The following is a 15,669-nucleotide window of genomic DNA, read 5'->3' as shown; positions in this document are numbered from 1 at the left end:
AACAAAAGATGTAGATCTTTGAAACACACTCAGTGATCAAAAGATCCACAGGTACTGGTTTGGACGACCACTCGTACGAAAAAAAACAAATGAAATAGAGAATGCGGAAAAATCCCCTTCGAAGTAGTGGATGTGTGAATTGTTCGTAAGGGGATTTTTCCGCATTCTCTGTTTCATTTGTTTATATATATATATATATATATATATATATATATATATATATATATATATATATATATGTATATATATATATATATATATATATATATATATATATATATATATATATATAAAATATGCATAAGATGGAATGCAACCACAGACACGTGTTTCTGACTTATTAGTCGTCATCAGTATGGTATAGCCAAACAGGAGCAACGAAACCAATTTGTGGCTGTAATGTTAGAAGACCCTCAGGATTCGAGAGCAACAACTAACACATCCACGGAGGAAGCTACAGCTACCTGAGTACAGCAATGCCAAACGTTTAAAACGTTTTTAAAATCAAACAAGGAGAGGTTAACGCGAGTTAATAGATATCGGCATGGCTCGCAACAATGAAAATACAAAATATGCATAAGATGGAATGCAACCACAGACACGTGTTTCTGACTTATTAGTCGTCATCAGTATGGTATAGCCAAACAGGAGCAACGAAACCAATTTGTGGCTGTAATGTTAGAAGACCCTCAGGATTCGAGAGCAACAACTAACACATCCACGGAGGAAGCTACAGCTACCTGAGTACAGCAATGCCAAACGTTTAAAACGTTTTTAAAATCAAACAAGGAGAGGTTAACGCGAGTTAATAGATATCGGCATGGCTCGCAACAATGAAAATACAAAATATGCATAAGATGGAATGCAACCACAGACACGTGTTTCTGACTTATTAGTCGTCATCAGTATGGTATAGCCAAACAGGAGCAACGAAACCAATTTGTGGCTGTAATGTTAGAAGACCCTCAGGATTCGAGAGCAACAACTAACACATCCACGGAGGAAGCTACAGCTACCTGAGTACAGCAATGCCAAACGTTTAAAACGTTTTTAAAATCAAACAAGGAGAGGTTAACGCGAGTTAATAGATATCGGCATGGCTCGCAACAATGAAAATACAAAATATGCATAAGATGGAATGCAACCACAGACACGTGTTTCTGACTTATTAGTCGTCATCAGTATGGTATAGCCAAACAGGAGCAACGAAACCAATTTGTGGCTGTAATGTTAGAAGACCCTCAGGATTCGAGAGCAACAACTAACACATCCACGGAGGAAGCTACAGCTACCTGAGTACAGCAATGCCAAACGTTTAAAACGTTTTTAAAATCAAACAAGGAGAGGTTAACGCGAGTTAATAGATATCGGCATGGCTCGCAACAATGAAAATACAAAATATGCATAAGATGGAATGCAACCACAGACACGTGTTTCTGACTTATTAGTCGTCATCAGTATGGTATAGCCAAACAGGAGCAACGAAACCAATTTGTGGCTGTAATGTTAGAAGACCCTCAGGATCTATTAACTCGCGTTAACCTCTCCTTGTTTGATTTTAAAAACGTTTTAAACGTTTGGCATTGCTGTACTCAGGTAGCTGTAGCTTCCTCCGTGGATGTGTTAGTTGTTGCTCTCGAATCCTGAGGGTCTTCTAACATTACAGCCACAAATTGGTTTCGTTGCTCCTGTTTGGCTATACCATACTGATGACGACTAATAAGTCAGAAACACGTGTCTGTGGTTGCATTCCATCTTATGCATATTTTGTATTTTCATTGTTGCGAGCCATGCCGATATCTATTAACTCGCGTTAACCTCTCCTTGTTTGATTTTAAAAACGTTTTAAACGTTTGGCATTGCTGTACTCAGGTAGCTGTAGCTTCCTCCGTGGATGTGTTAGTTGTTGCTCTCGAATCCTGAGGGTCTTCTAACATTACAGCCACAAATTGGTTTCGTTGCTCCTGTTTGGCTATACCATACTGATGACGACTAATAAGTCAGAAACACGTGTCTGTGGTTGCATTCCATCTTATGCATATTTTGTATTTTCATTGTTGCGAGCCATGCCGATATCTATTAACTCGCGTTAACCTCTCCTTGTTTGATTTTAAAAACGTTTTAAACGTTTGGCATTGCTGTACTCAGGTAGCTGTAGCTTCCTCCGTGGATGTGTTAGTTGTTGCTCTCGAATCCTGAGGGTCTTCTAACATTACAGCCACAAATTGGTTTCGTTGCTCCTGTTTGGCTATACCATACTGATGACGACTAATAAGTCAGAAACACGTGTCTGTGGTTGCATTCCATCTTATGCATATTTTGTATTTTCATTGTTGCGAGCCATGCCGATATCTATTAACTCGCGTTAACCTCTCCTTGTTTGATTTTAAAAACGTTTTAAACGTTTGGCATTGCTGTACTCAGGTAGCTGTAGCTTCCTCCGTGGATGTGTTAGTTGTTGCTCTCGAATCCTGAGGGTCTTCTAACATTACAGCCACAAATTGGTTTCGTTGCTCCTGTTTGGCTATACCATACTGATGACGACTAATAAGTCAGAAACACGTGTCTGTGGTTGCATTCCATCTTATGCATATTTTGTATTTTCATTGTTGCGAGCCATGCCGATATCTATTAACTCGCGTTAACCTCTCCTTGTTATATATATATATATATATATATATATATTTACGATAAAATTGTTACTTTATTACCTATTAATTTTTTTTATTATATATTTCTAATTTATCTATTTAATATGACAAATATATATATATATATATATATATATATATATATATATATATATATATATATATATATATATTAACACTCGCCTTAATAAACAACTAACCTTAATAATTAAAGTAATAGTATTCCTCTAATTGTTCTTTTGTTGTTATTTTTTGCGTTTGAGTCATTTTATGTGTTTTGTCTTATTACTGTAACGAACGTGCTTCAGACCTTTCCTTATATTAATTTTAAGATGCATTTTAATATATGACAGTAACAATTTTTATTTTAATGTCAATGTTATTTATTTGTGAAATCTTTTAACTTTCTGTAAGTATTTTAAAATCTAGTTTGTACGTCTTTGTAAGTTGTTAAAATTGTTGTTACAGTATACTCCTGAAGAAGCCATCAAAAAAATGTGCGAAATATTGAGTTTTTAGAAAAAAAATAAAGATTTTTTATTATAGACCACATACCTGATATTTCCTACAGATTTATTTATTGTTTTTGGTCGAAATAATCACTTTGAATATATATATATATATATTATTGTGATCTTGATTATTGATATGAGATAATATTTTTATATGTCATTTAATTTAATCAATGCTTTAATACTAATCTAATTAATTTACCAGATCACATATCAATGTGTTTTCAATCTCAGGGCTTTTTATAAAATTAAGTACTTACATACGTGGCTTCTAAGTATTTCTTAATGGTTCCTAATCGGGATAGGAAAGAAAAGAGTAAAATAATAGCACATATGGGTTACAATTGTAATCAAAATATTGTTTATTTTATTTAAATGGCAATCACTGCTTAATATTTGCTATATCTTATTATTCTTAAACATAACATTTACACATGGGAATCTTATTTCCTTTTTGTTTCCAATTGAAAGTTTTTATTAACATTTAACTCTTATGATTTATTAGCAACAATTCTATTTAAGTTTGATGAAGCTTTTCTGATATTATTGATTATGTTTCTTCAATTTTAAATGATTTAATACGAAAAACCCATACATTCATGTCCAAACAAATGAGACTGACCTTTTTCTGGTGCACTGAGAATGTCTTCACACAAGACCCGTTTCCTGCTATCCTTGGCTGCAATCAAAACCTCGTCCTGGCTTCCAGTAATGTTCTCCTCTGAAACTAGCTCGTATAGCTCTCGTTTCCTGCTTCTGTCGTGATGCTGTGTTCTACCTTTTTCGAAACTGCAATCAGCTACCGGGAACTCTTGGCTCAAGGAGGTTCTTTTACTCTCAACCTGGCCTACCTCTCGTTCTACGATCGATAATCCACACTCACGGAACTACACCGGCTTTCTCACTCTCCGTACACTACCGTCTACTACTCGACTTCACTTCTCGACAGCTCAAAACATTCTGATCTCTATTTGTCATTCATTCCCCTACTTTCTAAATATCCCTTCCAGATTCACAAATCAAACTTCCACCACCAACTCTCATTCGCAGTATTCCTCAAAACCAATTTTTAAACTTTCTAAATATGCTTAATGGATTTCAAAGAAAATAGTTAATTCCCATTCTAAAATTACTTTCTACTATATACAAATTTTTAATGACCTATTCTCTATTTCCACTTAGTCTTATTTAGCATCGGCTAATGATCGATCCTTCCGCGAACAACGATAATGACCTATTAACGATTTCACTTGAGTCTTATTTAATCACTTCTTAAAATTAAATATAACAATTTGTTGTATACAGGTTGTTCTAAATTTATATGCCCGTGGTTGAGAAAATTGAAAATATTTTATATTAAATTGAATTCTGTTTATAATTATCAAATTTTAATTTTCATATCAAATAGAAATATAACAAATCCCCGCCTTGTATTCGATAAAATTTATCTGCATTTTTAAATAAATTTTCTCGAGGCAAAACCAACTCCCTGTATATTTCCTTACTTTAATCTACGTCTTATACCCCTTCTTCTTGTATTACTCTAATTAGTCCCACCTGTAGAGTAATTGTTTCCTTATTTTCAGTGTCCTCATCCTGTGTTAGAGTGTCGGCTATTATGTTGTCTTTCCCTTTTTCCCATATCAATCTTCTGTCTTTTTCCTCAGATTTTTCACATACTTTTACCGTGCATTCTGCATCCTCGTTTTCATATGCCTCCTCTTCAAATGCCACTGTTTCGATTATATCTTTTTCGCTTTCATTTGTTAGCTTTATTTCTCCTTCTCCTGAGCTCATCTCTTCTTTTGAGGAATCCCAGTTTTCTTTTGCTTTTGATACTCTCAATTTTTCTTCTTCTGGGCTCAACTCTTCTTTTGAGGAGCCACAGGTTTCATTTTCTTTTGTCTTTTTCTGACTTTTTCTCCCTTTTCTTCTTTGTCCTTGCTTCGTTGCCAAATTCATTTCCACTGTTTGGTCTTTACCTGATTCGTCCGTATTTTGTTTCTCCTGTTCCTTGTCCTGTTCTTCTTCTTTTTCTTCTGTTAGATTCATCGTATTATTTTTAAAATCTATCACTACATGTTTTTCTGCCAATTCGTCAACTCCTACTATCATGTCATGTGACATGTTTGGCATTATTACACATTGTAGTGCATACATCTTCTTACCCAGTCGTACCATTACTCGTATGCCTTCATTTATAGTTGCCAATGTCCGTTTGTTTGCGCCCACTAAATTTACCCTAGGTATTTTGTAAATTAAATTTGTTAAGTTAACTTCTTCTATTAGTTTTCTGTTGACCAATGTTATTTCAGATCCAGTGTCTATCATAATTTTAATTGGTTTCTCGTTGATAAATCCATCCACAAATTTTAAATTAACTCCATTTTTCTTTTCGTTGTTCCTTGCCAATTTAATAAACTCCTTGGGGTTACAAAAGATTCCTGTTTGATTTTTGGTTTTTAGTGAGCGCTGTCGTGAAAAAACGCCGGTTGCTCATCGTAGTTTATATTTTCGCCATAATGTCTCTCTCCGTCATATTCATCTGTCTGGGTATTATTTACTTCTCTTCTATTTTCTCTTGGTCTGTCGGATATGTTTCGGTTTTCTCGATATCCCTGTTCATTTTGTCTACCATTATTTCTATTTTCTTGATTTGAGCGTGTGGTGTTTCTATTCTGGTATTCTCGATTTCTGTTCTCATTCCATTGCCTATTTCTTTGTTCATAATTTCCTCTTCCGTTGTCTCTATTTTCGTTTTCCCTTCTGGGATTAAAATCTCGTCTTGTATAGTCCCTCCTATTTTGATTTCTATCTCTGTAATCCTGTGTTTCTCGGGGCCTGTAATCTTCTCGCGACCTTCTTGATTTTCTTTCCCTTAAACGTGATTCTCTTATTTGTAGGAATTGGCATAAACTATCTATGTCTTTGTAGTTTTGCAATGTGATATGGTCTTCCAGCGTTTCTTCGAAATGTCTTGCAATCAGTTCGACTAATTGTTCCGATGAGTAATTATATTGTAAATGTTTTGCGTTATAGTAAATTTGTAATGCATATGTCCTTTCTGATATACCCATCCTATCATTGTATTTCCCATTTTGCAATTCCTTGTTAATTTCCAATTGTTGGACTTTTCCCCAGAAATAATTCAAAAATTTTTGTTCAAATTGTTGCCAACTGTCAAATTCTTCTTCTTTGCAATCGAACCATAGGCTTGCTTCATATTTTAGATGGTTTCTGATAGTTTCTTTTGCTGTTTCGAAATTTCCGATGTGTTGTATTTTCTTTTTCAGGCTATTTATGAACGGCACTGGGTGTAATCTTCTTACATCCCCGCCAAACCTTATCTTCACGTCATCTGTGCTATGTATAACCATTTCTCTTCTTTCTCCTACATTTTGTTGAATATTGATTTCCGCAATCTTTCTTTCCATTTCTTCTCTGATTGCTTGAATAGCGTTTTCAAACTTGTTTTCCAAATTTTCTATTTCCTTTTTCTGGCCATTCGTTAACTCCTCCATTTTTTTTTGAATTTTCATTTCATACTTTTCTATGCGTTCCTCCATTTTCTTGTTGTTCTCTTCTATGGCTTGTTTTGTTTCCTTCTGATTTTCTTGCATTATTCTTTTTGTTTCATCCATTTTTTGATCCAATTTTTGTTGTGTTTCATCCATTTTTTGCTGTGTTTCCTTCATTGCTAGTTTTGTTTCCTCCTGATTTTTATCCATTGTTCGTTTTGCTTCATCCATTTTTTGTGACTGGAGTTGCATAAGTTGTAATAGTTTATCTATTCCTGATAATTCTTGCTGTTCTGATGCCATGATTGTCGTGTCTAAAATATCTTCTTGGTCTGAATGTTCTTTTTGTTTTTTGTTGTCCTTGCTTTGGCTTCTTGTCACTGACATTTGTTTTCAAGAAGTACTGTCCCCGCCAAATATGAAATTTTACTAGTATGTTACCAAGACGACTTTTTCTCACCCAAATATTATAAATTGTCAATAAATATATCAAATGTAAATATCGTAAAAATAAAATATTAAATCAGTTATGTAAAATTTGTACCTAAAGAGATCTAAAATTTTATGTTATCAAATGTAAGTATCTCACTTTTTACCACAGGCATATAAATTTTCAAATACCGGCTTTACTCTTTCTATCCTTCAAATTTGCCACTAGAAATACTTTACAATGCCCTCCACGTTGGACGACAGTTATTGTGATCTTGATTATTGATATGAGATAATATTTTTATATGTCATTTAATTTAATCAATGCTTTAATACTAATCTAATTAATTTACCAGATCACATATCAATGTGTTTTCAATCTCAGGGCTTTTTATAAAATTAAGTACTTACATACGTGGCTTCTAAGTATTTCTTAATGGTTCCTAATCGGGATAGGAAAGAAAAGAGTAAAATAATAGCACATATGGGTTACAATTGTAATCAAAATATTGTTTATTTTATTTAAATGGCAATCACTGCTTAATATTTGCTATATCTTATTATTCTTAAACATAACATTTACACATGGGAATCTTATTTCCTTTTTGTTTCCAATTGAAAGTTTTTATTAACATTTAACTCTTATGATTTATTAGCAACAATTCTATTTAAGTTTGATGAAGCTTTTCTGATATTATTGATTATGTTTCTTCAATTTTAAATGTGGTATTTAATACGAAAAACCCATACATTCATGTCCAAACAAATGAGACTGACCTTTTTCTGGTGCACTGAGAATGTCTTCACACAAGACCCGTTTCCTGCTATCCTTGGCTGCAATCAAAACCTCGTCCTGGCTTCCAGTAATGTTCTCTGAAACTAGCTCGTATAGCTCTCGTTTCCTGCTTCTGTCGTGATGCTGTGTTCTACCTTTTTCGAAACTGCAATCAGCTACCGGGAACTCTTGGCTCAAGGAGGTTCTTTTACTCTCAACCTGGCCTACCTCTCGTTCTACGATCGATAATCCACACTCACGGAACTACACCGGCTTTCTCACTCTCCGTACACTACCGTCTACTACTCGACTTCACTTCTCGACAGCTCAAAACATTCTGATCTCTATTTGTCATTCATTCCCCTACTTTCTAAATATCCCTTCCAGATTCACAAATCAAACTTCCACCACCAACTCTCATTCGCAGTATTCCTCAAAACCAATTTTTAAACTTTCTAAATATGCTTAATGGATTTCAAAGAAAATAGTTAATTCCCATTCTAAAATTACTTTCTACTATATACAAATTTTTAATGACCTATTCTCTATTTCCACTTAGTCTTATTTAGCATCGGCTAATGATCGATCCTTCCGCGAACAACGATAATGACCTATTAACGATTTCACTTGAGTCTTATTTAATCACTTCTTAAAATTAAATATAACAATTTGTTGTATACAGGTTGTTCTAAATTTATATGCCCGTGGTTGAGAAAATTGAAAATATTTTATATTAAATTGAATTCTGTTTATAATTATCAAATTTTAATTTTCATATCAAATAGAAATATAACAATATATATATATATATATATATATTTGTCATATTAAATAGATAAATTTCTAATTTATCTATTTAATATGACAAATATATATATATATATATATATATATATATATATATATATATATATATATATATATATATATATATATATATATATTTGTCATATTAAATAGATAAATTAGAAATATATAATAAAAAAAATTAATAGGTAATAAAGTAACAATTTTATCGTTTTTATACATTATTTTTTATTCGTTAATTTCTTTCACATCCTTTTGAATTAATACAGTAGTCAAACGACATCTTTTTTGACTGATTTAGTTTTGACATATTTCAAAATTATTGCGTTTACTTTTATATTTTTTAAGAATTTCTTCATGTTTTTAAGTTGTACAATGATTTTGTAACCACGAGCAGTAAGTTCTTTTTTTTTTTTAATGTTATCTAAATTTATATATCTTTATTTTTAGATTGTCTTGAAAAAGAAAATAAATTTTTCGAAAGCTCGACAACAGTTCAAAGTGTTTTACTAATTAGCCCGCCAAATATTGACTGAATTCCCCAAAAATTAACAAATTTATATATATATATATATATATATATATATATATATTACTGGTGACGTCATCCATGTGGGCGTGATGACGTAATCGATGATTTTTTTCAATGAGAGTAGGGGTTGTGTGATAGCTCATTTGAAAGGTTATTTGATTCTCTATTCAGTAATATAAACATTAACATAATTATTTGTACACTGTGTACAAATTTTTTTTTATTAATTTACACAAAAGAAAAAGAAAAATTTTCTGCACACCCCGTATAAATAATTATATTTACGTTTATATTACTGAATAGAGAATTAATTAACCTTTCAAATGAGCTATCACACGACCCCTACTCCTATTAAAAAAATCATCGACTACGTCATCGCGCCCAGATGGAAGACGTCACTAGTATTATATACAGGGTGGTTCATCTTATTCGCCTCGGCGTCTGTACGGAAAACCACTTGATATTTTAAAAAAATTTCTTCACACAAATATACAGGGCCATTAATACTACAATCTAAAAATAATGTGAATTATACAGGGTGCTCCAAAAAAGACTGGCATACCAAAGTTATATTTTTTCTTATGGAATGCCCTATATCTGATGACAGTATTGAATTGACCTTGAAAAATAAGCTATTCTTTCATAAGGGTTCCATATACCTAAATACAGGGCATTTTGATTTATTTCGATTTTTATAAAAATGTAAGGTTTTAGAAAAAAATAAATATCTACGAATCTAAGAATCAGTAACAAATTCTTTCTTGGATCTTAATAATTGACTATTTACAATACTTAAGCAGATGCTTATTGCAACAAAGTTTCTTACAGGGTGGTCAAAATATGAGATTTTTCGATTGACAAATTCAAGCTGTAATAACTTACTTATTTTAAATAGAACACCCTGTATCTTACTAGTCTATCTCGTAGAAAATATACTTAGCTTCCAATTTGTATTAGGGTTTTCTATACCTATCTTTTTACTGGGTGGTCAAAATATTAGATTGTTCTATTAACAAATTCAAGCTGCAATAACTTACTTATTTTAAATGGAACACCCTGTATCTTACTAGTCTGTCGCGTAGAAAATTTATTTAGCTTTCAATTCTTATTAGGGTTTCCTATACCTATCTCCCTTCATTTGTTAAATATTTAAAGATTTCCTAATTTGTACACCACTTTTTGTTTGAATCGCAATTACAAACAATTAAATGCAATGGCTACTATGACGATAACGAGCTTGTTGTACAAAAATATGTAAAAATGGGTATTTACAGAATAACATGGGAATTTATATTTACAGGATAACATGTATATTGAGCATGTTTACATGGAATTAAAGAGATTTTAAATATCTTCCATTATAAAGAATAGAATATCGAGTATGTCATTTAAAATAAGAACACTCTGTGCGATTAAATGATAAAAATGTGAATTATATTAACGAAAGTATCTTGACTAAGATATTTAAGTATATTGCCGGTGTTGGTGATGTGTTGTACATAACCACGACATAGGTACTTAATTCTAATTTTTAAAGCTTACAAATTAGGAAATCTTTAAATATTTAAAAAAAGAAGGGAGATAGGTATAGGAAACTCTAATAAGGATTGAAAGCTAAGTAAATTTTCTACGCAATAGATTAGTAAGATACAGGGTGTTCTATTTAAAATAAGTAAGTTATTACAGCTTGAATTTGTTAATAGAACAATCTAATATTTTGACCACCCTGTAAAAGATAGGTATAAGAAACCCTAATATAAATTGAAAGCTACGTAAATTTTCTACGCAATAGACTAGTAAGATACAGGGTGTTCTATTTAAAATAAGTAAGTTATTACAGCTTGAATTTGTTAATAGAACAAACTCATATTTTGACCATCGTGTAAGAAATTTTGTTGAAGTAAGCATCTGTTTAAGTATGCCAAATAGTTTGTTATTAATATCCAAGAAAGAATTTGTTACTGATTCTTAGATTTGTATATATTTATTTTTTTCTAAAACCTTACATTTTCATAAAAATCGAAATAAATCAAAACACCCTGTATTTAGGTATAGGGAACCCTTATGAAAGTGTAGCTTATTTTTGAAGGTCAATTCAGAAATGTCATCAGATATAGGGCATTCCATAAGAAAAAATAAAACTTTGATATACCACTCTTTTTTGGAGCACCCTGTATAATTCACATTATTTTTACATTGTAGTATTAAAGGCCCTGTATATTTCTGCGAAGAAATTTTTTTAAAATATCAAGTGGTTTTCCGTACAGAGACCGAGGCGAATAAGATGAACCACCCTGTATATGCCAAAAAGTCCTAATTTAAAAATAGAAATCGACCTGTCTGAGGATATTTTGTCAAATTTGCCCATTCTCGAGATAATGAATTTATGCAAACTCAAACGTCCCCACTTATACTACAGTATCGCGCCCGCTTGATTATCAATTAAAAAACAAAGGGTTTCCAATATTGTATTGCAAAAAACTCTTCGGGATTTCATCAATCGATGTTTAAAGAATATCTATGTACCTACCTTGGCAACATTGAAATTTTCAGTTAAATGTCCGATTCAGGGTTAAAAATGGCCGATTTCGCAATTTTTAAACTTTTTAATCGCTTAATATGTCAAAAACTATGAACCTAAGAGAAAAGTCACTAAATACCTTTTCTGTTTGGAATGATTCAAAAAACCTAAAAAACTTTGATGCAAAAAAAATAATTTTAGGAAAAAACCCTAATCTTTCCCGTCGCCTGGCAAGGTCTTATGCTGTTCAGAATCGCCTGTCATTGTATTCATTTCTTCTAAATGACTTACCCAAACACATACTTAAATTTAAACCTTACAGAACTATGCACTTAAAATTTCATTTAAACCTTACAGAATTTAAACTATGCACTTTTCGATTCACCTGGTAGATACACGTGCAGGACTGATGCCTGCCAGGTCATGGTTTTTAGCCTTGGTGTGCTATGAATTATCACTATACAAATTTCTAGCCTTACAGGAAGACCGTTAGTCGGAGGGTTCACTAGCTCTTAGACTATTACATAAAGTTTTTAATCATTGTCTTAATAAAGTAACCAATATTTTTCTTTAATTTTGCGAAAAATGTAATTACTGATGAAGTATAGTAAAGTGTATTGAATCGTCAAGAATAGATGGAAATGGAACAGTCCATTTATTATTAGGTACTTCCGTTAAAGTTGTTAATAAATTATTGCTTTCAAAATATATAGGTCTGGATCCTGCGTATGAAAAAAAGTTGATTAATAGCAACCTGAAAATTTGTTAATAGCTTAAGGGTGTCTAGTCGGATAAACTTTGATATATGGGAACACTGGAACAGGGCCAGTTTTAATTGTGGAACAGGTTAAAATTTTGGAACGGTCAGACCACGAAAATGGCACATTTATTTTGTCCTACAGAACAGACTTAAACTCTCCGAACAGAAATTAAACTCTCATGTAAAAATCAGACTGCTATTTATCACCTGTCATAACTCCTGTCATTTGACATATTCTACATGTTCCACTCATTAAAACGCCCATTTGGTGATAAATAGCAGTCTGATTTTTGCATGAGAGTTTAATCTCTGTTCGGAGAGTTTAAGTCTGTTCTGTCGGACAAAATACATGTGCCGTTTTCGTCGTCTGACCGTTCCAAATTTTTATCCTGTTCCACAATTAAAACTTCCCCTGTTCCAGTGTTCACATATATCAAAGTTTGTCCGATTAGACACCCTTAAGATATTAACAAATTTTCAGCTCGCTATTAATCAACTTTTTTTCATACGCGGGATCCAGACCTAATACTCAAATTGTATTTTTAAACATCTTATTTATTTTATATAATAATTAAATTCACTATCAATTGTCATTTATATTTTACTAATACCTAATTTAAAATTTAGTTTTACATTGACGAAGTGTCAAACTCAAATGTAAATAACCTATGCTTTGTTTAACAAATTCAGATTAAAACTAGCCTACTAGCCTTTCAGTTGACGTTTAGTGTGTCGGCAGAAAATAAATATTTGAAGAAGGATTGTGACGTCACATTTTAGACTTTGAGGTCGGTTATCTCGAAGACGGTTAGAGACATCGAAATAACGTTTTCAGATTTGAATTTAGAAGACAAAACTACATGAGAATCCATCGGTAAATCGGCTCTGAGTATTGCAGGAGCGGCGACTCACGAACAAACGAACAGACTTTACGAATTTATAAACGAAAGGTTTTCGTTGAAAATCAATCTTTTCAGTCCGAGCATACATTGTGTTAAGTTCTTTGGATCATTGGGAACAGAAAAGGTCATTTATAATTTTTCTCTTAGTTGGTCGTTTTCGAGTTATAAAGAATTTAAAACTGAAAAAAAATCGAAAAATGACGATTTCAGTGCTCAAAAACAATGTAAAAAATATTATTTTTGAATTTGCGATTGTATTTTAAAATATTGTTTTTTAGTTGTTAATGCAGCTCTGTCGCCCGTCCGCTTTGTTAACAAAAGTGGTTTGTTAACAAAAAAAAAACAATATTTTAGAATGAAACAAAAATTCTTATGGGTAGCTGATAGAGGTAGGTTTAAACTTGAATTTTGCCAATTTGTAATTTCAAAAATTTTTGTTTTTGAGCCTTGGAAATCGTCTTTTTTTAATTGATTATAACTCAAAAACGATCAACTTTATAGAAAAATTACAGCAGACCTTTTATAATTTGTATATTATATAAGTTTTTTTAAAAATAAATGTAGCAATAACTCCAAAATTACGCCATTTAGGTATAGGGAATGTTACATAAAAATAATCAGTAATTTTTAATGACTTCAAAACGAAAAAACTATACTGGCTGTCCTATTTGAAATAAGAAAGTTTATTAGATTTCCAGAAAAACGGAAGATGTGACACCAAAATCTATAAAATTCCTGCAAGACGTTTCTGAGATAATTGAGAAGTTCCATACATAAAACTCACTCTGTATGTGCGAACATCCATCTGTCCGCATAACGTCCGTTACTGCATTATTTTTTGCTTTACCAATATGTTTGATATTATTGGCAAAACTGCTTCCTTCTATTTTTATTTGTGAAACTCATTGTTTCTGCATTATTTTTTCCATCCAGTAAAATGTTCACATTATAGTTATTTTGTATTTTAGGTTTCCTCCAAGAGGAGGTCCAAATGCAGACTATGGGACCATTAATTAAACCTTCGTATCATATAGGAAACGATGAGGGGGAAACATCGAACAAAAATATAGAAGTTCAGACCGGACAAGCAATTTACAAGTGTGAAATTTGTTTTAAGCAATTTACTCGAATCTACAGTTTGAAAATTCATTCGAGAGTGCACAGTGGAGAAAAGCCATATAAGCCTTATAAGTGTGGAATTTGTTTGAAGCAGTTTACTCGTAAATCTCATTTAGATTCACATACGAAAATTCACACTGGAGAAAAACCATACGAGTGTGAAATTTGTTTTAAGCAATTTACTGAGGCACATAATTTGAAAACACATATGAGAGTGCACACTGGAGAAAAGCCTTACAAGTGTGAATTTTGTTTTAAGCAGTTTACTCACAAAATTTCATTAGATACGCATACAAAAATTCACACTGGAGAAAAACCGCACAAGTGTGAAATTTGTTTTAGGCCGTTTTCCCAGGCAGGTCATTTGAAAGAACATACGATGTTACACACTGCAGATAACCCTTACAAGTGTGAAATTTGTTTTAAGCAGTTCACCCATAAAGCTAGTTTAGATTATCATAAGAATATTCACACTGGTGAAAAACCGTACAAGTGTGGAATTTGTTTTAGGCAGTTTTCTCATAAACCTAGTTTATATTATCATAAGAAAATTCACACTGATGAAAAGCCCTACAAGTGTGATATTTGTTTAAAGAAATTTAGTGATGCGAGAACTTTTAAAACACACTTGAGAGTGCACACTGGAGAAAAACCGTACCAGTGTGAAACTTGTCTTAAGCAGTTTAACCAAGCAAGTCATTTAAAATCCCATTTGAGACTACACACTGGAGAAAAACCGTACAAGTGTGAAATTTGTTTTAAGTGCTTTTCTAATCCAAGTAATTTTAAAAGACATTGTGTGACAGTACACTCAGGAGAAAACACAGTGTAAATTTTGTTTAACAGGTTTTTCTCATCGAAATTATTTTAAAAAACATCTGATAGCCCGCCGAGATGGCGGTACAGCCGGTACGTTTTACCAGGCCCCGGCGATGTAAGGGGCCCGGCGTCGACCAAACCAAAGACATAATTTTTCCCTTTTTTTTTGCTCTTCACTTTATTTGCATATTTTACATTAAATAAAGAGAAACAGTGCGAGAAGCGAGATTTTTTGATTATTTGCCTGGGCCTAGTAGTGACACGATGTACATTGATTAGACCTGTAGTAACCTAAGATTGTGAAACCTGGGTAATGACGAAAAA

The 15,669-nt window shown here is 32.3% G+C and overlaps 1 protein-coding gene across 2 annotated transcripts in view; it reads left to right on the top strand.

The window, feature by feature from the left end:
• The window catches only part of LOC114338190 (zinc finger protein 664-like), a 121,952-nt gene that overhangs the window by 77,974 nt on the left and 28,309 nt on the right, over positions 1–15,669 (top strand). Inside the window, exon 2 of one of the 2 annotated variants that reach the window (XM_050652878.1) lies at positions 14,376–15,573. The exons of the other annotated variant lie outside the window; for it this stretch is intronic. Coding sequence (XP_050508835.1) covers positions 14,376–15,358 — 983 coding nt within the window. The 3' untranslated portion in view covers positions 15,359–15,573. Of the gene's footprint in view, positions 1–14,375; positions 15,574–15,669 lie in introns of those variants that run through there. 2 annotated transcript variants of the gene reach the window in all.

Source organism: Diabrotica virgifera, chromosome 6 (assembly GCF_917563875.1).
Source record: "Diabrotica virgifera virgifera chromosome 6, PGI_DIABVI_V3a".
Taxonomy (NCBI): Eukaryota; Metazoa; Arthropoda; class Insecta; order Coleoptera; family Chrysomelidae; genus Diabrotica; species Diabrotica virgifera.
The sequence above is the reverse complement of the archived record's forward strand: the minus strand, read 5'-3'. Positions and strand labels throughout refer to the sequence as shown.